The 24,950-nt window shown below is 44.2% G+C and overlaps 1 protein-coding gene, 1 long non-coding RNA gene and 1 pseudogene across 3 annotated transcripts in view; 1 reads left to right on the top strand and 2 right to left on the bottom strand.

Annotated features, from left to right (window-relative positions):
* The window catches only part of efl1 (elongation factor like GTPase 1), a 137,398-nt gene extending 134,432 nt beyond the window's left edge, over nucleotides 1-2,966 (bottom strand). Inside the window, exons 1-2 of the mRNA XM_083662225.1 lie at nucleotides 2,746-2,966; nucleotides 2,125-2,200 (exon numbers count right to left, since the gene is read on the bottom strand). Coding sequence (XP_083518351.1) covers nucleotides 2,125-2,142 — 18 coding nt within the window. The 5' untranslated portion in view covers nucleotides 2,143-2,200; nucleotides 2,746-2,966. The remainder of the gene's footprint in view (nucleotides 1-2,124; nucleotides 2,201-2,745) is intronic.
* Nucleotides 1-24,950, top strand: part of LOC310799849 — a 449,550-nt pseudogene that overhangs the window by 285,741 nt on the left and 138,859 nt on the right. The window lies entirely within an intron of this gene.
* On the bottom strand, nucleotides 9,004-14,872 carry LOC310799484. Its single transcript, XR_014553817.1, has 3 exons — nucleotides 14,707-14,872; nucleotides 10,589-10,664; nucleotides 9,004-10,433 (listed from the first exon to the last, which is right to left on the bottom strand). It is a non-coding gene; the product is annotated as an uncharacterized lncRNA (long non-coding RNA).

Raw genomic sequence — 24,950 nt, 5'->3', positions numbered from 1 at the left:
CCTGAGTTTACCCTGCCTTTTCGACACAAAATGCCCCCCTCCCCCCCCCCCAGTGAAAAGGGTCTATGGCAAGTAGGCTGTCCTTTACCAAAGTCAAAGTGTTTTATTATCAAAATGTGCAAACTCGTGATCATGCTGTACAATGAAATTATTATACACTAGAAATCCAGCACGCTCGCTACACGCGCTCGCCAGCTCAGCTTCGCTCGCCCTGCAGCGCCGCCTGCTACGTGGGCTCGCATGCGCAGACTAGCCTGTAGTGTAGCCCATAGCTTACTTCTTGTTGCAGTGTTTGCTAATAGCTGTCAGGAAATAAGTTCGGTTTCAAACTGTTCCTACAGCAACACAATCCCATGAAAACCGTCTATAACGTTAGTAAAAATACATTAGTTTGAATGATAACAGTATCTGCTGCCACAGATTATTTGTGTCATAGGTAATGCTTGTTGTGACTTAGTCACTTTAGTTAATGCCAGGCTAGAAGTTATACACTGAAGAGAAGGGGTTTAAATTCATTGTGCCTTTAATATGAACTCACCTTTTTTACATCTCTGTTCATTTTTAATTCATGTTAGTCAACATTAAGGACAATATACCTGAATTCAATATCATATAGCGTCATATTTTGTATTGTGTCAATACAAAATATCACGCTCTGTATGGTGGTTCAGAAAAAAAGATAATGGTGATATTAGCTCCATGTTATTCTACTGTAGTAATCACAAATCAGACACTTAACATCACAGTTTCACAAGCTCTCCATTCAAACTATATTATTTACTTTGTAATGACATTTTTTTTTACATTGTTTACATTCTAGCAATGCAATGTGACGATTTATGGCTGAGAAACAAACATGATTATTATGCATAGTCAGACTCTGCTTTCAGTGAACTTTTATTCTTTACATGTTTGGTTGGACAGAGAGAAGTGTGTTCCCCCTGCAGACAGTGGAGGCGCTCTTCAGCAGGTTAGATGCAGCGGTGTTTCTTCAGATTGGATGACTGAGTGAACATTTTCTTACAGCGGTCACACCAGTAGCCCGTTCCAGTGTGGATGTGTTTGTGTGTTGTTAGGTTACTTAACTGACTGAAACTGCTCCCACATTGGTCACAGTTGTAGGGCTTCTCTCCAGTGTGAATGCGTTTGTGTTTTTTTAGGTTACCTAACTCACTGAAACTCCTCCCACATTGGTCACAGTGGTAGGGCTTCTCTCCAGTGTGGATGTGTTTGTGTGTTGTTAGGTTACTTAACTGACTGAAACTGCTCCCACATTGGTCACAGTGGTAGGGCTTCTCTCCAGTGTGAATGCGTTGATGTATTCTTAGCTTACGTAACTCTCTGAAACTGCTCCCACATTGGTCACAGTGGTAGGGCTTCTCTCCAGTGTGAATGCGTTGATGTATTCTTAGCTTACCTAACTCTCTGAAACTGCTCCCACATTGGACACAGTGGTAGGGCTTCTCTCCAGTGTGAATGCCTTTGTGTTTTTTTAGGCTACCTAACTGACTGAAACTCCTCCCACATTGGTCACAGTGGTAGGGCTTCTCTCCAGTGTGAATGCGTTTGTGTTTTTTTAGGCTACCTAACTGACTGAAACTGCTCCCACATTGGTCACAGTGGTAGGGCTTCTCTCCAGTGTGAATGCGTTGATGTATTCTTAGCTTACCTAACTCTCTGAAACTGCTCCCACATTGGACACAGTGGTAGGGCTTCTCTCCAGTGTGAATGCCTTTGTGTTTTTTTAGGCTACCTAACTGACTGAAACTCCTCCCACATTGGTCACAGTCGTAGGGCTTCTCTCCAGTGTGAATGCGTTTGTGTTTTTTTAGGCTACCTAACTGACTGAAACTGCTCCCACATTGGTCACAGTGGTAGGGCTTCTCTCCAGTGTGAATGCGTTCATGTGTCTTTAAGCTCTGAATTGTTGTGAATCCTTTGTCACACTGGTGACAGCGGTGACGTTTGGGTCTTTTGGTGACTCTCTGTTTCCATAAAGAAAGATGCAAAGACAGAATTAGGACACATGGACTGTGTGTGTGTGTGTGTGTGTGTGTGTGTGTGTGTGTGTGTGTGTGTGTGTGTGTGGCAACATCCGTGAAACAACAGTGATATTTTTCTCACCTCTTCTGAAGAATTCATTAGGACAACGTTCCTCTGCTCCTACACCAGATGTCTGTCCTCCCACCAAGCAGCTCTGCTACAGCAGGATTAAATTAAATTAAATCACTTGTATGTAATTACAACTTTGTTGTCTCAAACCCTTTAGGAGATTGAATTGACAAAATTGCTCAAAATGTGTGGTTTCATTGAGTAGCCTAAATGAAATAAAAGTGTGTGTGCGCATGCGCGAGAGAGAGTAGAGAGAGAGGGGGGAGGGGAAGTGAGACAGATCAAACAAATAAAGGTCATAAACCAAGGCTCCCACGGCCTTGGTGTGCCTGAGTTATTAAACTCACTAACTCTAAGTTGGATAGCATTTGGGATCGCGTCTAATAACGGAGAAAGAGAGAGAGAGAGATGTTCGCCTTATTATATCAACTCAGTAGTAGGCTAGTGAGTCGAGGGTGAGTCTGACCACGTGACCAGTAGTAATCACTACGCAATAAACAAAGGAGATAATCACAATCGTCCTCAATGATTCTAGATGATATTAATTCCATTATGATCAGTAGCCTATGCACAACAACACATCTAACAATAAGGCTCTTATAGCCTAATTCTGTTCAGATGATTCAGCCTTACTTGGGAGCTTTTGCGTTTCCAAATAAGTTGTCCTTGCTACGTGCGCAGTAGTTGTAGACTGGATCGGAGCACAAAGAAACCTTGATCAGAGGTCTAGTCCTCGACTCCTCCTGGTTTATTGTCCTGGAATTTCTGAAACCGCCGGTCTAAAGAGGCAGAACGTCCGTTCGTTAGTTCGTTCTTGATGTTGGTGGATAGCTCACGGCCTGTGCCGTTTTCTATCTTACTGGCTTGGATGTGGAGCCGGAGGGAGGAGCCATCGGAGGCGGAGATGGAGGGGAGGAGCCCTAGAGGAGCCGACTGGTATCATGACAGCATTTTATTTTTTATTTTTTATATAGCCTACTGTATATAAGTAATAAAAGATAATCAAATAAGAATAATGAGAATAAAAGATAATAAAATAGACCTGGAACAAACCAAGAGAGGTCAATAATAGCCTACTGTAGCCTATGTGCTTGTGTGTCTATGTGGGTGGGTGCCTGGGGGGGGAACTGGTAAATAGGATCTAGAATTAAAAGAAAGCTGATACGATTATTTTGTAATAAATAAAGTAAAATTATAAAGTCATACGGTCAGTGTCGAGATGTTGATGGTTATGGTGGTTTGTTTTGCATGATTATGGAGAGGGGTGTTTCTTGGATTAACTCAGTGCTGGATTGTAGATTGCTCAATGTATTTCTGTGTGTCAGTAGCGGCTGGTGCATGTTTGTCCAGGGAGGGCTATAGGCTACCAAATATAGGCCTGGACAATGGGGTTGAAATCAATATGATAATCGCGTCCGTGGCAATTCGGTGCAAGAAAATATTGACCCAAAAACAGTACACATGTAGATAATTATGAATCTACATATTTATTGCAGATTATATACTCACTATCTAATATTCACCTCGCTCATTAAAAAAAAAAATATATATATATATATAGCCTAACGTTTTATTTCCCCTTCCTTCATGTGGATATACAGTAGTTGGGCCGGCGCCCTGGCGCCCTCTAGTGGCCGGCCGCCACTGGTGAGGATGATGTTTCTTTGTTTGATGGTTTGGAGTCCGGACAGGTGTTGGGCCAGGTTTCTATTGGGCAACCTCCTGATGAAAGGGTGGAACTTCTCGTTCTGAACGAAGAGTTCCACCCTTTCATCAGGAGGTTGCCTGAATTCAAATTCTGGCATTTGGCAATGAGAGGCGTCATCGTCGCCATGATCTGCACGTTCTTTGAAGCCTTCTTCAACCTGTCAGTGTTCTATCCTATACTTCTGTATACTACTACTGTATCATGCTTCATCATCATGCTCTTCTGCATCACCATGAAGAGGCAGATCAAGCATGATACCTACCCTTCACACATGGGAAGAGGACATACAAAGGCAAGTCAGACACGGTGGAACCTTTTACTGCTTAAGAATGGACACGTTCCCTTCCCCTCCTTCATATTTCAAATTAAAATGTCAAATCAATCAAAAAGAGTGAAGTGTGGCGTCTCTTGTGGCGTCCAAATGAGCTATTTGACTTCCGTAATTTTGTGACATCCCAAAGTAACACTCAATTCATTTGCCCGCTTACAGCTGAACTGAATGTGGAAGACAACAAAACGTGTCTGTAGCACAGCTGTGTATAATGGAGAAAAACAAAATACACAAACAACTGCCCCAAAGATGGATCTATCCAAACAGATCATCTTATCTTATCAAAACAGCGTAGTTAATGGAGGGCGAGAGAGAGACAGCACATAGAGAAGTCCCACATGGTTGGGTTTGTTTGCTGTTTTTCCCCCCTCAACATACTTCATAACCTTGTTTTAAAGACCCATGAGACATGTTTTATAGTTTTAAAAAAAACATTTAAATACAAACATAGTTGTTACAACAGAGGCTACAGTAGTTACAGAGAACATAAATCTTGAGTCACATGGGCAATTTGATTCAAGAAAAAAAAAACGTTCAAAGTACAACACAAACTGTCCATTTTGGTGCAACTCGACAGTGCTGCTTAATCCAGGAGCTTACTTCCTGGAACTCTTGAGAGTAAAAAACTGGTCCATTGGAGTGAATGGAGATGTCGCGACTCTTCTATATACACGACTCTGGTCAATGCTAATGCCAACCACCGCGGACATGCTTTAGCATTAAGCTAGGCTGGATTCACACAGACTCCAGCCCTCCGCATTGACAACATTGACAGGTCTCTGGCAATACAAATATCTCATTTATTGCCCAAGATTCAAGGTTTGGGTTGTAAAACAAAAAAGAAGTTCCTGCTCATTGCAACAACAAAAAAGTGAAAAAAAGCTTTTGCTTCATCCCATTCCAAAGCAAACAAGACCCTTTCAAGTTGTAATCGTGCATTCCTTTATAACTGGGAACTGGTAATCTTACGGTTCAAAGGTCATGAGCTGGGACGGTGACGTCACCAGAGCTGGTATTTCCCATTCCAAACTCGTAGGAGCCTCAGCAGCCCCGACCTCAAAAATCCAAGAGGGCTGCTCCGCGCAACAACAGTAGTTATAATCGTAGTAAATGTTGTTTATTAGCACTTCTGTCTCGTTTGTGTCTCATTAAATCAGCTGTACACACAGCACTGTCTAACTTCTATCTGTGTGGACATGTTGCTGCAGTGTTTGTATGCCCAAAATGCCGCGATCGCCTTGTTAAACATCAACTGTTATTGCTAACAATGGCTAGCCTGGCTAGCAACTGGATCTGACCAGTGAACAGTGAACTTCCCAGCTCAAGGTTTCTGCAAATGGAACGCTAACAAAACGGATGTGACGTCATTTAGCCTCCACATCCCAGTTATTTTGCGATGAAGGAACGCACGATTAGGTTTGGCTATGACCATGCTATGACCTTTGACCCCTCACGGATTGCACAGTCGGAAACAAATGACAAATGTATCTCTGCCTGTGCTCATCTGACACGAGTAGCACTGATGTCGATTTTTTTTTTTTGCATCTCGTGTTGTAGGATCAGCGTGTGCCCAGCAACTTTCGAGGTGCCTCCGGGCTACGTGTTTGAGGAGAGCGACGACAGAGGACACAAATTCTTCAGGAAGCTGTCGTCCAAAGATGGCGGCACCAGTAAGCAGCATGGAGGCAGTGCTGCGGTCCCCATGCAGAAGGCAGTGGCAGCGCTGTGATCAAGAGCGACGGGACGGGGTCCTTTCAAATCAACGGCGACATAAATGTCTCTTTTGTCTGATCACATACCCGTTGATGGTTTTGACGGTCTCATTGATTAAGAATGCAATTGTAAGAAAGCGATTCCCAACTGATTAAAACACATTTTCTGGGAGATTGGCAAATCTCCTGTGTAATCCGATCAGATTTTGATCAGAGATCCCTGTAATCAAAAGTATGAGTGACATGAAATGGTTAAGGGCAAACATATTTTGAACATTTTGCGAAAATCATACCTTGAAATAATGATGGCATTTCTCTGAAAAATGGGTTAGCAAAATGTACCAAGTGATCGAACTGAACTGTCTTTATTCCTTTGATTTTCTTTTTTAATCTAGAGCAGTGATTCTCAACCTTTTTCATATCAAAGAGCCAAGTTCACATCAGAGCACGCCACAGATGACCATTTGATGAGACAGTAATATTAAGACTCAGATTTGGACACACTAAACAGTTCACTATTCGAAATACTGTAGCTAAGCTCGCACACTCCGCGTGCTCGCCAACTGCTCTGCAGTTGGGCTGGGCAACTGTGCAGAGTGGAACCCCCGGCCGCCTTATTTTAGTAGTGATATAACCTATTCTACAGAAGAACTGAGGAAATTATTGTTCCCTTTCATATTTGTGAGGGTACTCACTTCTTCAAGATTCATTCTAATAGCCATATATATATTATATATAAGCAATCTTAGTTCAAATTGGCTAAGTGGGCGGGTGGTGTCTGTGGCGGCGGTGTCTGTCATGATTGTGATGTCACCACTGATGACGTCACAATTCAGTCTACGACATCACTGATGATGTCACAATGTCCATAGATTATGTAATTGCTTGAGTGACATCACTGGTGACATCCTCGCTGATATGACATTGCTCAACTGAGCATGCTCAGAACGCCGCCCTCTTACCTTATTACGTATACTAGTCAGATTGTTAAGGCTGTTTACACACCAAGAGCGATGCGAATATACAGCACGAAATTGCGATGCGAATCTTGACCCACCTGTCAATCACAGCAACAGTTGTGTACACCTCGGACACGAATTTCTGAAAAATCGCCCGTGGTCCGAAACAATTAACTCCGCAATAACGCTCAGTGAAACTTCACCGTTGGTATGCACGGTTGCATTCACTGATGTAGGTTCAACAAATATTGACGTGCGAATTAATCGCACGGAAAAACCCGGTGTGTAAGGAGGACCTTTATTGCACAGAAGAAGAAGGCGCCCTACCGGTGACATCATCACTGATGACATCACAATCCATCAGTGATGTCATAGATCCTCCACTTCTCCTGAGGGACATCCTGCAGTGACAGAATGTCAGAAGGGGGACAGTGTTGGGGAGTTGCCTTTTTCACACGCTTCGGACACATCTATCAGTCATGGCTAGACAAGTCGGCACGGTTCTCTGCAGTGCGATGGGCAGCCACTCTACTACTTACTGATGTCTACATCAGGGATACTCAACTTGCTTTGCCCGGGGGCCACTTTCGTGAAATGATAGAAGGCCAGGGGTCAGTTAATAAACAAACAATATACATTTTTCTGTAGCGGATTGTAGGTTAGGTTAAGTTAGTACATACATAAGTGCCTGGGTAGCAAGCAGACGGCGGTATTTGACAATTTAGCAGCTAAATCATAGATTATTGAAAGATATTCCATATTCCAGACTGAAATGCTATAACAGAAGTGGAGTATTGACCAGAATGACATGAACATTTGGACACTTATTCAGCGGGTATCTTGCATGTTGCGGCGTTCAGGTGCACTGTAAAAAAAATGGAAAATGGAATTGCAAAAAAAAAAGTATCACTGGTCTACATGATCAGAGTTGACACATTACAGGGTTGGTATGTAGTAACATAAGCTTTGGGAATCTACAACCTCACACTGTTAATCGATTTTCTATCACCGAAAGTGATTTGGTCACTGCCTGACACTATAAGTGTAATCCCTTACAGTTACAGAAAAAGAGATGTAATTAATTTGCATAGTAAAAGCAGGATTACAATTTAAAATACATTGCCCGTGGACTTGTCAAATGCAGGAAATGTGTTCAAAAGTAACAGAAAGTAATCAGTTATATTACTTTATTGTGATACTTGGATTATGTTACTGGTTACAATTTTTAGGTAATTAGTAATTGTAGCCTATCTGATTACATTTTTAATAATCCTCCCAACACTGGCAGTCTGTAGGCATTTGGACTGACACATGGCCACATGACTTATCAAGGGTCTGCCATGAAACCATCGATTTTACTTTGTATCTTTTATTTCAGTGCCCAGAAACCATGGAAGAGTGGCAGAAACAGCCAATGGATTCCAGGCTCAGTGGAACATGACACATCTAACCTTACTACACAAAGACTTGTATTTTTGCATTATAGGCTACTATACCTTGTCTGTGTGCAATGGACCCTTTTCACGGGGGCCATTTTGTGTCGAAAAGGCAGGGTAAACACAGGTGCAAGCAAAACATTAATGGTTTCCAAATTAGGCTACAATCATGGAAGTTGGAAACCCTCATTAGTGTTTTGCTTGCACCTGAGTTTACCCTGCCTTTTCGACACAAAATGTCAGTGAAAAGGGTCTATGGCAAGTAGGCTGTCCTTTACCAAAGTCAAAGTGTTTTATTATCAAAATGTGCAAACTCATGATCATGCTGTACAATGAAATTATTATACACTAGAAATCCAGCACGCTCGCTACACGCGCTCGCCAGCTCAGCTTCGCTCGCCCTGCAGCGCCGCCTGCTACGTGGGCTCGCATGCGCAGACTAGCCTGTAGTGTAGCCCATAGCTTACTTCTTGTTGCAGTGTTTGCTAATAGCTGTCAGGAAATAAGTTCGGTTTCAAACTGTTCCTACAGCAACACAATCCCATGAAAACCGTCTATAACGTTAGTAAAAATACATTAGTTTGAATGATAACAGTATCTGCTGCCACAGATTATTTGTGTCATAGGTAATGCTTGTTGTGACTTAGTCACTTTAGTTAATGCCAGGCTAGAAGTTATACACTGAAGAGAAGGGGTTTAAATTCATTGTGCCTTTAATATGAACTCACCTTTTTTACATCTCTGTTCATTTTTAATTCATGTTAGTCAACATTAAGGACAATATACCTGAATTCAATATCATATAGCGTCATATTTTGTATTGTGTCAATACAAAATATGACGCTCTGTATGGTGGTTCAGAAAAAAAGATAATGGTGATATTAGCTCCATGTTATTCTACTGTAGTAATCACAAATCAGACACTTAACATCACAGTTTCACAAGCTCTCCATTCAAACTATATTATTTACTTTGTAATGACATTTTTTTTTACATTGTTTACATTCTAGCAATGCAATGTGAAGATTTATGGCTGAGAAACAAACATGATTATTATGCATAGTCAGACTCTGCTTTCAGTGAACTTTTATTCTTTACATGTTTGGTTGGACAGAGAGAAGTGTGTTCCCCCTGCAGACAGTGGAGGCGCTCTTCAGCAGGTTAGATGCAGCGGTGTTTCTTCAGATTGGATGACTGAGTGAACATTTTCTTACAGCGGTCACACCAGTAGCCCGTTCCAGTGTGGATGTGTTTGTGTGTTGTTAGGTTACTTAACTGACTGAAACTGCTCCCACATTGGTCACAGTTGTAGGGCTTCTCTCCAGTGTGAATGCGTTTGTGTTTTTTTAGGTTACCTAACTCACTGAAACTCCTCCCACATTGGTCACAGTGGTAGGGCTTCTCTCCAGTGTGGATGTGTTTGTGTGTTGTTAGGTTACTTAACTGACTGAAACTGCTCCCACATTGGTCACAGTGGTAGGGCTTCTCTCCAGTGTGAATGCGTTGATGTATTCTTAGCTTACGTAACTCTCTGAAACTGCTCCCACATTGGTCACAGTGGTAGGGCTTCTCTCCAGTGTGAATGCGTTGATGTATTCTTAGCTTACCTAACTCTCTGAAACTGCTCCCACATTGGACACAGTGGTAGGGCTTCTCTCCAGTGTGAATGCCTTTGTGTTTTTTTAGGCTACCTAACTGACTGAAACTCCTCCCACATTGGTCACAGTGGTAGGGCTTCTCTCCAGTGTGAATGCGTTTGTGTTTTTTTAGGCTACCTAACTGACTGAAACTGCTCCCACATTGGTCACAGTGGTAGGGCTTCTCTCCAGTGTGAATGCGTTGATGTATTCTTAGCTTACCTAACTCTCTGAAACTGCTCCCACATTGGTCACAGTGGTAGGGCTTCTCTCCAGTGTGAATGCCTTTGTGTTTTTTTAGGCTACCTAACTGACTGAAACTCCTCCCACATTGGTCACAGTCGTAGGGCTTCTCTCCAGTGTGAATGCGTTTGTGTTTTTTTAGGCTACCTAACTGACTGAAACTGCTCCCACATTGGTCACAGTGGTAGGGCTTCTCTCCAGTGTGAATGCGTTCATGTGTCTTTAAGCTCTGAAGTGTTGTGAATCCTTTGTCACACTGGTGACAGCGGTGACGTTTGGGTCTTTTGGTGACTCTCTGTTTCCATAAAGAAAGATGCAAAGACAGAATTAGGACACATGGACTGTGTGTGTGTGTGTGTGTGTGTGTGTGTGTGTGTGTGTGTGTGTGTGTGTGTGTGTGTGTGTGTGTGTGTGGCAACATCCGTGAAACAACAGTGATATTTTTCTCACCTCTTCTGAAGAATTCATTAGGACAACGTTCCTCTGCTCCTACACCAGATGTCTGTCCTCCCACCAAGCAGCTCTGCTACAGCAGGATTAAATTAAATTAAATCACTTGTATGTAATAACAACTTTGTTGTCTCAAACGCTTTAGGAGATTGTTCAAAATTGAATGGTATGTTGCTCAAAATGTGTGGTTTCAATGAGTAGCCTAAATGAAATAAAAGTGTGTGTGCACGTGCGTGAGAGAGAGTAGAGAGAGAGGGGGGAGGGGAAGTGAGACAAATCAAACAAATAAAGGTCATGAACCAAGGCTCCGACGGCCTTGGTGTGCCTGAGTTATTAAACTCACTAGCTCTGAAAGTTGGATAGTATTTGGGATCACGTCTAATAACGGAGAGAGAGACGTTCGCCTTATTATATCAACTCAGTAGTAGGCTAGTCGACGGTGAGTCATGACCACATGACCAGTAGTAATCACTACACAATAGGGAGCCGCAGGAACGAGTCCGGAAATCATCGATGCTAACAGTCCTGGTTCTTCACTGTTTTCGCCTATGGGAGTTTTGAATGGGTTTTTGGCACGATGCTTCTAATAATCTCTCTGGGCAACGCTGGCTTAATCAAACGCGAACCACTGTTTAGTAATATCATCTTCACACACGAGGACCACTTTTATGAGTTTTGAAGCTTTTACGTGCCGTTAAAAGGGCGGCTAGTAGCAAACGGCTAAATGAGACTACACTGTTGAGTCGATGGGGATATTATATGTCAATAACGTCACCACTTCAAAGGACGAACACGGAAATTCTCTTTCCCTCACCTGGGCCCCGTTCCAATACCCATACTTCCATACTATTTAGTAGGCAAAAAAATAATTAGTATGTCCCAATACATAGTATGTCAGATGCAGTATGCCAAGAGTACCAGGATGTTGTACTACATCAGCTCCTATTTCGGAGTATGGATCGATGCATGCTGCACCAGCCAATCTTCCCCACAATCCTTTGCGCAGCAGGAAGTTACGTCTTCTTCTTCTTCTAATGTTTTATGGCGGTTGGCAAACAACTTTTTGTGCATTACCGCCACCTACTGGAGTTACGTCGCACTGACTGAGCTGCGTGTTCATGAATGAGATAATTAACTTTAAGAAAGCCTTGAAATATGTTAAAACCAAACAAGCATGGAGTGTGTACCAAAACATGCATATCTTGATTCCTGTTTAGAACTCTGACTTAATGTTTTTGCTTTATTTATTTTATTTTGTTTATTTGATTGTCTGTTCCAATTTTGTAAATGTTTAGTCTGAATTTTTTGTATAATGTACTGTTTGTTACTGCCAGACTTTGTTTATTGAAAAAAAAAAAAAAAAAAAAACTCAAATGTGGCGCCAGCGTTGCCAGACGTACGATAATTATGGTATTTGTACGATAATTTTGACCTCTGTACGATGTACGATCAATAATCCCAAAATCCCCCAAATGTACGATAATTTCATCATTTTGTGACACTTAGACGAATCCTACGTCTATCACTCTATCTGTTTATACAATCATCTCTTCAAACAACATATTTGCAGCCAATACGTGCAGGGTGTTTTGTTGTTGTTGCAACACAGGCTGAGATCACAGTGTTGAAAAATCATGCCAAGTCCAAAAAGTAGCCTGTGATCAGCCGCAGCCCGCCCGACGCGTGATTTCTAACCCCACATAGGATAAGCAATAACCACGCCCTGTGGCGCCGGGATTGGCCAGGAGCAACACTGGAGTAGTGTCCTCTAGTAAGAGAGTGGCGTCAGCGGAGGACCAAAATGCGAGACTCATTAGCCAATGAACAGCCAGGAATGGGTCTCGCGCTACTTTTGCATGCGAAAATAAAGCCGATAATGTACAATTTGATTAATTTCAAGGGATGAAAAACCCTTTCAGAGTACAACACTGTCTATTTTGTTGCAACTCGACAGTGCTGCTTTTTTTACTGAAGAGTTCCACTTTCTACTTCCTGGAAAAAAAACTGGTCCATTGGAGTGAATGGAGATGTCGGAACTCTTCTATTATACGGCTCTGCACTGGAGGGCACGCAGCCCAGCGATTTCATGAACCAACTGAATAGCTCTTGAGAACAGACAGCGATTTCGAGAGCGGACATTGAAATGAATTATGGTCACCTACCTTCCTTAGCATAGTATTAACTAATAATAAGCATAATAATTGTAATCTACACAATGTACACAATCTACAAAAACATGAAATAATATAAACGGTGTTGTGTTCACGTTCATAGCTCATATAATATAATGTATCATTATCGTTAATTTCAAGCTCAATTCTTACCCAGAGAAAAGGTACAGCACTGAAAATGTAACAAGCAATAGTTTTTTAAACATCTTTATTTTAAAAGATGAAAAACCCCAGGTGCTTTAGTCCCAAGCTTCAATGCTCCTGGCCAATCCCAGCGCCACAGGGCGTGGTTATTGCTTATCCTATGTGGGGTTAGAAATCACGCCCCCCCCCCGGACATAGGCGGAGGGGGGGCGCTGGGGAGGGGGCGTACGATAATTTCACTCCAAAAACGATAATTTTGACCCTCTGGTACGATAATTCAACATTTGATATCTGGCAACACTGTGTGTCGCTGCGGACGTCGGCGGAAGTGAGCAATGTCGGAGTTCAGGAAGCTCGTGACGACAGATGTAGTGTGTCCCAATTAACCTATGTCCCAATAGTATGCATTTTGCATGCATGCTGCACACTACAATCCATACTTTGTGAGGGCAGCAGCAGTACATACTACAAGAAAGAAGTACAAGTATGGGTATTGGACGCATCCCTGGTTCAGCCCGGGGTAATCAGTGCACACATCCAACAACAGTCCGGGTTGAGCGCTGACGTGACGTGGAGGCCTATGCGACAGTGTGTAGTTCTGATTAGCTTAGCTCGAGCTTTTTACTTCTAGGGCTCGCATTTACGCTTCAAAACTCATGAAAGTGGTCCCCATCTGTGAAGATTATCCGACTGAACTCTGGTTCGCGTTTCATTAAGCCAGCGTTGCCCAGAGACCGTATTTGAAGCATCGCGGCAAAAACCCATTCAAAAATCCCATAGACAGAAACAGTGAAGAACCAGGAAGTCCGGGACTTCCGCGTTCTAACTACAAAAATACGTCATCCCTGCGGCTCTCTATAAACAAAGGATATAATCACAATCGTCCTCAATGATGAGAGGATATGAATTCCATTATGATCAGTAGCCTATGCACAACAACACATCTAACAATAAGGATATAGCCTAGCTGCGCTTTTAGCCTCTCTGGTGTCAGCACTTAGAAAAAAAACCAAAAAAAATTTTTTTTTTTTTTTTTTTTGGTTTTTTTTCTAAGTGCTGACACCAGAGAGGCTGTTACAGCACAGTGACTCCCAGCGCGTAACTGTGTCCTGCAACGGACACCTGGACGCCTGTTTCGTCACGTCCGGGTCAGAGGTCTCTCGACGTGGTTTCCGGTACTTTAGCAGGCATTTCAGATGCTGGATCGCCGCTTTGTGAAAGTGGAACTAATTTATACATCTATATGTGTCAATATGTGGAATTTCATATGAATATGTGCATGGTAACATGTCAAATTACTTTAGGAAAGTGACTTTGATGACAGAAAGCCATAAGACGTGCTTGGGCGACGAGAGTTACTGATCTTTAAAGTTGCTAGCTTGCTAGCTAGCTAACGCTAGCTTTGTCTAAAACACAACAAGGCCAGCTAGGTGGCAATAATGCAGCAAAATGGGACTCAGCGACCACTACAAGCCACTCGCTTTGTTGACTATTACTGGCTTGCTAACCAGCAGAGCCGCAGAGTGAGCTGTCCGTAACAGGACCGTAACAGCTTTCAGTTAAGACGCCAGCGGTAGCGTCCGTTCCCCGACTCTGGTAAATCAAAGACACAACTAAAAGAAATTATTTCAACGGTATGTTGCTAGAAAGAAGTTCGACTTAACGTTTTCGCCGTTAAACTACACGGAAACATGACATGATCATTGTAGCAGTGTTTGAAGCACAATTTTAACAGGAGTTTTGTAAAAATATTGTCCGTTGCAGGACTCGCTTCCGTTAATTCTGTTGATGATTCAGCCTTACTTGGAGTCTTTGCGTTTCCAAATAAGTTGTCCTTGCTTGTGCCCAGTAGTTGTAGACTGGATCGGAGCACAAAGAAACCTTGATCAGAGGTCTAGTCCTCGACTCCTCCTGGTTTATTGTCCTGGAATTTCTGAAACCGCCGGGTCTAAAGAGGCAGAACGTCCGTTCGTTCTTGTTCTTGGTGGATAGCTCACGGCCTGTGCCGTTTTCTATCTTATTAGCAAAGAGCGTGGAAGGACCATAAAAGTTCTTTGTTTAGATAGAGACACCCTAACTTCCAGTCACTTCCTGTATCTGTGCCACGGAGGTTTGGCCACTTTCACGCCCCCTTAGGAGACTGGTCAGCCAATGAAGTTTCATAATATTGACAGACAGCCAATCACAAGCCGAGAACCACGCCCATTTAGGAGATCGGAAGAGTTAAATTTCTTACAAGTGGCGGAGCCGAGTAGCCTGACTCCGCCAGATGGGGGCGGCATTGTTCCACAAATTCACAATCCCAACTCCAAGCAGCCTATATTCAACATGGTCTGTAACTGTAAACACACCATCTACCTGAGTGAGCTACAATCAGACACAATTCAGACACAAATGGTTTTCAAGGGAGTGTTTTTTTATTCATGGTTGAAAAAGACCATGAGAGAAAAAGAGGTGGTGGTATTAAGCCCGTAGATGGTACAGTATAATGATGACACATTTAAATGGGAAGAAAGAAATAATCAGACTCAAATGAAAACCATGACTATATACAATACACAATATATACAATATACAATATAACAAAATTGAAAGAGGCCGTTAAGTCGACGGAACAAGCTCTATGCATTTTAACGCCATGCGGTCCTTCACCTATTGTAAAATAAGCCACTTGTTGTGGCGTTAACAGAGGCCAGGGGTTTGTCAGGCATCTCACATTAGGTGAAACGTGCCATTCGCTGTCTCAGGCAGTGGCGCCCGTTCAGGTCACTGTGTGAACTGTTGCTATATTTGCAATCACACATCACACATCAATGCCATTCAAAACAGAATTGCGTCCCCAATGTCCACAGTGTCTCGACGGCAAACCGGAAAGCAACAGATACTCATTGAGAAGTGGATTTGTTTTCAAGTGGAGTTTTACACAGGAGAGTCCAGGCTGAGGGGCTCTGACATGCAGCATCATAGTAGTGATCATATCATTCACATGTTTTGTAACAACTGTACCTACTCAATGATACGCCATGACATCTAGATGCAGTTCCCATGTGGTTTTTTAAAAGGCGGTGGTTCACAGTGCTCTCTCACAGACAGTAACAATGGCTCCATCGACACCGTGAGAAAAAGCGGAATAAAACTATATTTCATTATCCGCAAACAAAGCCAATTATCGAAGATAAGACATTTGTCACGGCTTTCTGCCTTTCACTGAGATGGAGAGAGAAACTAGGGAGCAAACGCCAAAGAAAATTAAAATTGAGAATATTTTCTTTTATACATTCCTTCACTGAGCAAGATATCAGAGGCTACCAACTGTCCTCAACACCTGAATCCACTAACAGACTATACATAGAGTATCACTTGTGGAAGTACCAACACGCACCTAGTGATGTTGGGCCTGGTGTTGAAGCACCAGTCAGAGTGCTACTTGTTATGATTCCACTGTGTGAAAGGTTCAAAGAATCTCATAAAGCTCAAAGCACTAAAACAGCGTAACTACAGTATCCAGTGTTATTTCCTTAATTTGTGGGTGGAGGATTGTGAGTTCCAATTATAATAATAATTGCAACAAAGAATGGATTTTGGACACATGAATATGGACTTAAACAGTATTTTCCATCCACTGAAGATCGCCCTACTGTGGTTCTACTCGCCTGTGCTAATGTGTACTTACACTGCATAACTATGCAAGTTGGAGGTTTCACTGTCAAAATTGACCACCGGTTAAATGAGAGGATACAAGCTTCTGTTTTTGCATTCCTTGTTTTTAAAAGACACTTCGACATGTTTTCGATACAATCCCAATACATTCTAGTGGTGACATCAGTTTGAGTAATATTCTTAAAAATAAAATAAAAATAAACAAGAGCAATAAAAGCCCAAAGCTCACATCAGGTGTGTGAGTGAACCTTAAGTAGTAGACATGCGTAGAAGAAAGCCACTCCGATGGACCGGAGGAGACAGAATGCATCACTCGCTCACAACTAAAAGCAACGATTCATTAAAAACCTTCAAGCAGTTGAGCCTTTTTAAACTATATACAAAATTGGCACACGCTAACAAAGAACAACAGGTTAATTAATGAGCAGAGACGAATGATGTCAAAACAAGGAAAAGCAGAAATGTGTGTAAGAAGTGTGGCTTTGCTCAAACGGTGCAATGGTCGCAGACAAACAGCAAAGTGAAAAGAGGCAGAAGCCAGCCGTGAGGACCCATCCGTTATTGGCCCGATCTAGTCTGTCTTTTCCTTGTTCTTCTTTATGAAGGAAGGAGTGCAGAACTCCTTTTTCTTTTTGGAGGTCGACTCGTCGCCCGCCTGGTCGCCCGCGGGCTCCTCACATTAGGTGAAACGTGCCATTCACTGTCTCAGTCTGAGGCAACAACAGGGGCGGGCTCGGGGGCGGAGGAGGAGTCTTCAGGCAGGAAGTGCGGGGGCGTCGGGCGCGAGCTCGGGAAGGGTCTGTCTCAGCGCCCGGAGCTGAGTTTGGGGCGACTTGGCTGCCATTCTGGGTCGGGGTGCCGCTCCGTCAGGTCCAGTTTCTCTGTCACAGCAGAGGCCCGCCTCGCAGGCCCGGTACTCAGGGCCGAACGGGGTTCTTCTTGTGAGTGCCCAGGAGAGCGGCCCGCAGCCGCAGGCAGGGTGCCGGGAGGTACTGCATGTAGCAGTTGTAGGCCAGCGCGGCCAGGAAGAGGAGGAAGAACAGGAGGAAGAGGAAGAGCAGGGCCGTGCTGTTGTTGTGCTGCAGATCTTCGGCTGCCAGGTCCTGGCTCTCCGGGGAGCATGGGGGAAGGTGCTGCTTGGGCTGGACTCTGATGGTGCTGCTGGGGGGCGGGGTTAGTGATGAGTCAGTTTGGGGTGGGGAGGTGACAAGGACTGTGGCTGTGGAGCTGGGGGGGGCAGGGACCGAAGTTAGTGGAGGTCGGCCCGTCTTAGCATTACCCTCAGAGGCCTGGCACTGGTTAAACCTCGTCTCCGGGGGTCGCGGGGTAGTGATCCTGGACAAAGAGAAAACAGACATTATTTGCGTGTAGAGGTTCATACAGTAATGGCAGATGCTGTATCACTTCCCATTTAAAGCAATATTCTACTTAGTTTTAACATGGGGGTTATTTAAGCAATATAGCATGAGAGCCAGTGTGTTGTGGCAAATATATCCCGCTGCTCAGCTGTTATCCCACGAGGCCGCAGGCAGAGTGGTTCTATCATTCTACGGTCTACCGCTGCTAGGTATAACAGACCGTTGCTATGCACGCCGTTCTGAAAGACTGGAGGACCAAGTCCAGTCATATCAATCTGCAGAAAGAAGTCCGGTAAATTTAGCTCATTCGCGACACCCGGTGGCAAAAAGTGTTACCGTAGCTTTCTTTAGTACGTAGCCGTGTAATAAGCGGTAGAATGTACAGGGAGCCGGTCATTATCATGAAATAAACCCCATAGGGTGATCAGGACCCTTAAATATTATGTTCATGGCTGTCAAGTGCAAACAAGCCCCATGTTAAAACGGAATTAGTTTGTTATCCAAGTTAGTTTGAACATTGGGGTTGTTGTTAAAGCATTAATATTATTATACTTTAAGCTTGAGGATGACACAGATTCCGCCCCTCTCTCACCTGGATTGTATTCGTGACACCTTTGGTGAGAACGGCCATCTTGCCCGCCACGGTCTTCAGCCCTTGATTGAACAACGGCCATCTTGCCCGCCACAGTCTTCACCCCTTGTTTGAACTGTGCGATGTCCGGGCGGGTAGGGCGTACGCTGTGTAAACCTGACACTCCTGGAGAGGAGAGGAGGAGAGGAGAGGGGAGGGGAAGGGTGGGGAGGAGAGGAGAGGAGAGGGGAAGAGCAGAGCAGAGGAGAGGAGAGGAGAGGAGAGGAGAGCAGAGGAGAGGAGAGGAGAGGAGAGCAGAGGAGAGGAGAGGAGAGGAGAGGAGAGGAGAGGAGAGGAGAGGAGAGGAGAGGAGAGGAGAGGAGAGGAGAGGAGAGGAGAGGAGAGGAGAGGAGAGGAGAGAGTCAGCACGAGCCAAAACATTAACAGCATCTGCTTTCTCACAGGAGTTTGAATTGCTAACAAACGAGCAAATTTCACAATCCACTGTGTGCACTGTGCACTCGCTCACTCACTCACTCACTCAGCTGTGTCAACTGCTCTCTTACCTGTGCGGTCACTGCCGTCCCCAAACAGTTCTTGAGTAGCAGCCATCTTCTTGAGTGTTTCGGACCGAAGTTCAGGACGGCAGCTGATCTTTGTGCAGCTGTATTTGATCCTGACAGTCTGGAGGGAAACACAAGGTGTTAGTAGGTCCTGCTCAAAACAACATTTCATCTTATTCACACTTCACTGTAGGCAAACCAACTCACCGGGTACTTGGTGGTGCCTTCGTTCAGGCTCAGCACATGTTTTGCAATGAGCTGCATGATGGGCCTGAGCTGGGCCTCGCTGTACCTGGACTGGCGTTGTTGGAGAGAAGACTGCAAACACAAGAGAGAGAGAGATCAGAGTACTGTCATTTGCCTGATGAACTCATGTTGACTTGCTATAGTTAACCTTTGAATCCATCTGTAGGCCTTTAGACTTCAGTCAACTCACCCAGGACAGTCCATCCAGCAGGAGCTGGGCAAGACAGAGGGCAGCAGCACCAACCTCTGAGGGACGGTACTGCACCATGTCGTAGTTGCTCAGTGTCACCTCCATGAAGTACTGGGCCAGCTGCTCGGTCTCTAAATAGGACTAGACAGACAGACAGAAGACAGTCACTTTAATAGCCTTGATGACATCAACTGCATGAAGACAGTAGACAAAATATAGATTTATGGCAGTTGGCATAATACTGTATATATATACTCACACTTGCAACTTTCACGGCCCTCCCGAGGAAGTCCATTGGCGTGGGGCGTCCCAGCTCAAAATTGAGCCTCCTCAGGATCAGCTGCTCCATGTTGAGCATATCTGCCTTGAGGAAGGTCTGCCCTGTGGTCTTGGCGTCGGCGAATTCTGTGCAGCCTGCAGTCCAATTCTCCTCGTACTTTGACGCCAGCCACAAGGCAGTGACCCCGACAAGGTCCAGCTGGTGACGAGGCACCTCCTGGACCTACGGCACATATAAGAAGAAGAGTGTTAGCTAGCTGCTATATAAGAAGAAGAGTGTTAGCTAGCTGCTAGTTCACAGAAGATGAACGAGAAAACATTTAAAACAAGTTTGTACCTGGAGGAAACGGTCCACGATGGCGACGGAGAGGTAGAGCGTCTCTTGAGTCAGTGTGAATGGTGTCAGTGTGAACCGGGAGTGAATCCTCACCATCCAGTCCACGAGACCATCACGCATGTCTCCCGTGATCAGTTTTCCCTGCAGGTAGTCGCATCGCACTGGCTGCTGCGCCTGTGGAGACGGAACACCTTGTCATATAAAATACACACTCGAGCATACCAGCTCAAAACAAACTAATCAGGGTGGTATTATATTATATCAAAATAAACTAACCAGCGTAGTATTCGATTTTTTATTATATCATTTTAATTATTATTATATTAATGAATCAATCAAAAGCATAGTAAGCGCAAATAAAGAGCATGTATTACCTCAAGGGGGTACAGATAGGCATATATAGCCTTCACATATTCCGAGCAGAGCTCTGGAAAGTCGCCGTCGAACTCGTCGACATCCATCATCTCCAGCGTCTCAGAGAATGCCTGGCAGATGTCCTCCTCCACCTCCATCATGGAGACATCAGAGGTCTCCTGTCCTCCAGGCTGCTGAAGGAACACAGTTCAAGTGATTGTCACTCAGTTAGGCTGTTTATAAAGACTGTGAGGATGTGGCAGCTGTTCTCTACACATACCATATTACAGTATATGAGACACACACACACACACACAAACACACACACACACACACACACACACACACACACACACACACACACTAGTGTGACTGACTGATTGTATGGATTGATGCTAAATTAACTCTCATATGTTAGATAACAATTCAGTGAGATTTCACATGACTTTGGCACCTTGTAGCCTACTGGCAGTCAATACAGAGCAAAATATCCTGAAACTCATCACACATGAACGCAACTCATCTGTTTTATAGAGGAACTGGCTCAGTCAACAGCTTTTATCCATGTTCAATTCAAGGAAAATGACGCTGGTGTACGGAGAGCTTTCCCCAGCGATGGGCGTGGCCTATTTCCTGCAGTGTCTCTGTGTGTGTTCTCTACCTGGCTTCTGCGAGATTTCTTCTCCACAGCTTCAGGTTGGTCAGCTGACTCATTCCCATGTCTCTTCATGGCCTGTCGGGGCCCAGAGGAGCTGATGGAGCCGGAGAGGACCGCAGACACAGCCTGTCTCTGATGAGGAAAAACAGCAGGATAGACAATGACAAACAACTCCACTCCCTTTCTACTTTTTACATGTCAGCTACCATCCTCACAATAAACCCTTTCCACTGACATCCATAGTAGCCTATACACAGAGAGGCCATACATATAAGTTAATTTAGATGAAATAAATCCAAATCACTCAAAATAAAATACATGAAAGTAGCTAATATTACACGAATACTATTTTTATTCTCAGATTTGCATAAAACTATCTCTATTTAGATAGAGAGATAACAAAATAGCCTAGCAAGGTTGAGAACCACTACATGATGTACAATGTGTTGCTGTGCTAGCCTGTGACAGAGACATAGTTTAGCTAACCTCTGCTAATGTTTGCATTGGAATATGTAAATATCTCTGAGTCATATAGGGCCAGCTAGGCTACTCACAGTCGGTCTGATCGGTCGTGGTGGGGGGAACATCTTCCTGAACTTCTGCAGGTCCGAGACTGGAGTCTGGAAGTTATCAAACAAAGCAGGCATGAGGCAAAGGCTAGCTGAGCAGAGGCTACATTACACAGTGGAGTTTGTTTGCACCTAAATACATCCATGGTTTGCGCAGTCAGCTGTTTTCCTATTCTTTTTTCGTTCGTTTCTTAATCAGTCATCCGGAGGAAAAAAAACGTCACGCACAGAATCCTTGCAAACTGAGTCCGATGCGTTGTATTATGTTTGTCAATACGAGACAAATATTCGTCACGTATCCACATGACAACATGATCAGACAGACAGCCAGCACAGCAGTGGTGATGATGTGGACTGAAGCAGGCGACAGGATGGTGACCATCACTGCGCCTCCGTGTGGGCCTACAGTCACCTTGCCAGCAAGCCAGCGCTGTGGGCCGTCATGTCGAGCTTTGCACCCCCGCCGAGAATTGCATCCCCACCACATTTTGGGTCTGTTTTAACTTAAAAACAGGGATGCAAATCTCGGCAGGTACAAACCGCCGAGACTGGCCTCCCCCTCCATAAAGCTAGGAGAGACCCCCCCAGGCATCGAGGTCACCTGTAGCCGGATTTTAAGCACCAAACTCGGCCTCCATGAGCCAGAAGAGAGCCCCAAGCATGGAAGTCACCTCGATGCGGATTTTATGCATCAAAGTCGGTCTCCATGAGACAGGACAGACCCCCTGGCCTTGAAATCACGTCTACCCAGACAATTATATCATTTGTAAACAGTTAAGTTTCCGTATAAATCATTACAATACGTTCCCGTGAGATGAGGATGCATTTGGCGGCGGGGCATGACTCGGCATGACACCGGGGCTCTCCTCCCCCGCTCCCCGGGGAGAGAGGGAGGAGAGCGCGGCGGCCAGAGGTGGAGAGAGCCGCCGCCTCTCCTCCGCGGACTCTCGCTCGGCCGCTTCTGTTATTTTTCAACTGCATAAAATGGTTGCACACCAAGTCCGTATTTTTCGTCCGAAATTGTCGAAATAACGTCAACAACTAGGCTATCCATATTCTACGATAGCTAGATGAGTTTAGCTAGCTAGGTTCGGTGAGTTCAACAACAAGCAAACTGTCATTAGTTTCAAACGAGTTGAAAGCCTCCGCTCTGTAACGTCAACAACATGTAGGATACAAAGATGGTCAAACTCACGTCAGGGGAGGGTTGATACCGATACGTTGGCTGCATTCGGCTGAACATCGTGGTTGAGGTCGAGTTTAGCTACTGGTAAAAAAAAATGCGACTGCACTGTTGCATTTCCCTGGTGATCCTGACTTGGTCAAGGCTCTCACCCTAACTTAACTAACGGTCGGTAGCGTTAAACCAATCAGAGGCCACCCCAAATTCGAACTCACTCGACCCCGGGAAAAGCCAACTACCCACAGGGTTGCCAGATGGGCGGGATTTCCGCCCAATTAGGTTGGTTTGGGGTGGGAAATGGGCCTTGGGCGGGTTTACACTTACAGGGCAACTTGTTCCCATAGATCTGCCTTTGTTTTTGGGCGGTTTTGTGTGCGTTTTGGTGGGTTTTTTTCCAAAAGCCAGACCACTGATGAGAGAGAGCCACTGATGGTCTTGAAGACTCCGTCCTGTCCATACTGTCCAGAAGTTTAGACAGACTACTATACACACACACACACACCACCACAACAACAACAACAACAACAACAACCATGTCGACACCTATCAATAGTGGTTGGTTGCTGTTTTTGAACTCTGTTATGCTGTAGTATCTTTGTGTGTTTAACTGCCTGTAGGAGCCACTTTCTAACTGTTGTCTGTTCTTTCTAAATAATTGCTGTCTTTCTTTGGAGCGGTCTATAGGAGGCGGTATAGAGCTCTGTGTGTTTACCATTGCATCTTACCAACACCCTGATCATGGATTGATCTATCTGTATCTATACATGTTATGGATGTTAGGTAGACATATGAAAAAAGGCGAGACACGAACACCGGTGTCAAATAAAAACACATAAACTGGAGCCTTTGCAGTGTGCAAGCTTTATTTATTTTTTCTATTTTTTCATGGATGTTAGGTAGGCTATCAGATACTCCTGCCAATGCCCTGAACCCAGTCACTGTTCTCAGAATTGGAGTGCTTACTGTGACTGCCCATTGCTTTTATCATCTTTATTGCTCTCAATTTCATTATATTACATTACATTCAGTTTCAAGTTGATTGGAATTCAGTTTCAAACTAATACATTCAATTTCAAATGATGCTATTCATATTCAGTTCTTCAATGCAATTATACAAGTTAAACAATACAAATTGAAATGATGTGATTCAAATTCAGTCTGTTAATACAATTGTTCAAATTGAGCAACACCCCAATAATATTTTGTTCTATGAAGATGTCAACAGTGAATATATCAGCGCTTCTGTTTTTATACGCAAACACCATTTTATTGGAGGAAAAGAGTGAGCTAAGAGCTTAGATTAATTTTCCAAGTGAACATTTACAAAGTGAAGAGCAGAAAACCGCTGAAGGTGGAGCGGTGGCCTGGACCGTCATAGATGGTGTCCCCTGAGGGAAGTTTCATGTAGACCCTGTCGCGGGGGAGTAGCGTCAGGACCAGACCATTGGAGAAGTAGGTGCGGGGGTCAGCTGTGTCGGTGGGGTTCTCTCTGTTATGCAACAGAAATAAGTCGTTCTTGAAGAGCTTCACTCCTGTAAATTTTGTGGTTTTGTAACCGCTGGCGGTGAATCTGAAATAGTAGACTCCTCCCACCGGTGCTGTGAAGATGCCTGCAGAAGAAATAATGCAAAGTCTCTATGAAGTGACATCCCACAACATGGTGAACAGATTCATCAACAAGGTTAGCTGTGTGTGTGTGTGTGTGTGTGTGTGTGTGTGTGTGTGTGTGTGTGTGTGTGTGTGTGTGTGTGTGTGTGTGTGTGTGTGTGTGTGTGTGTGTGTGTGTGTGTTGGGTCACCTGTATCAGAGCTGTAGGCCCGTCCAGTGTTGGTCCAGACTTTCCTGTAGATCAACGTTCTGTCTCCGCTGAAGGGTCCTATTGTACGTCCTCCATCACCTCCACCCAGAGCGGTGGAGAACGCCACCTTCTGTCTGTTTCTGTCTGTGTGTGTGTGTGTGTGTGTGTGTGTGTGTGTGTGTGTCTGTGTGTGGGGGGGGGGGGGCAGGAAAAAACACATTCTTTGAAATCTTTGCATACAAAATTGTTGTTCTTGAGGACAGAATCATCTGTGTTTTTGA

The sequence above is a fragment of the Poromitra crassiceps genome (genome assembly GCF_964638095.1).
Source record: "Poromitra crassiceps genome assembly, chromosome: 28".
In the NCBI taxonomy this organism is placed as follows: Eukaryota; Metazoa; Chordata; class Actinopteri; order Beryciformes; family Melamphaidae; genus Poromitra; species Poromitra crassiceps.
This window is presented reverse-complemented; position numbering and strand designations above follow the sequence as displayed.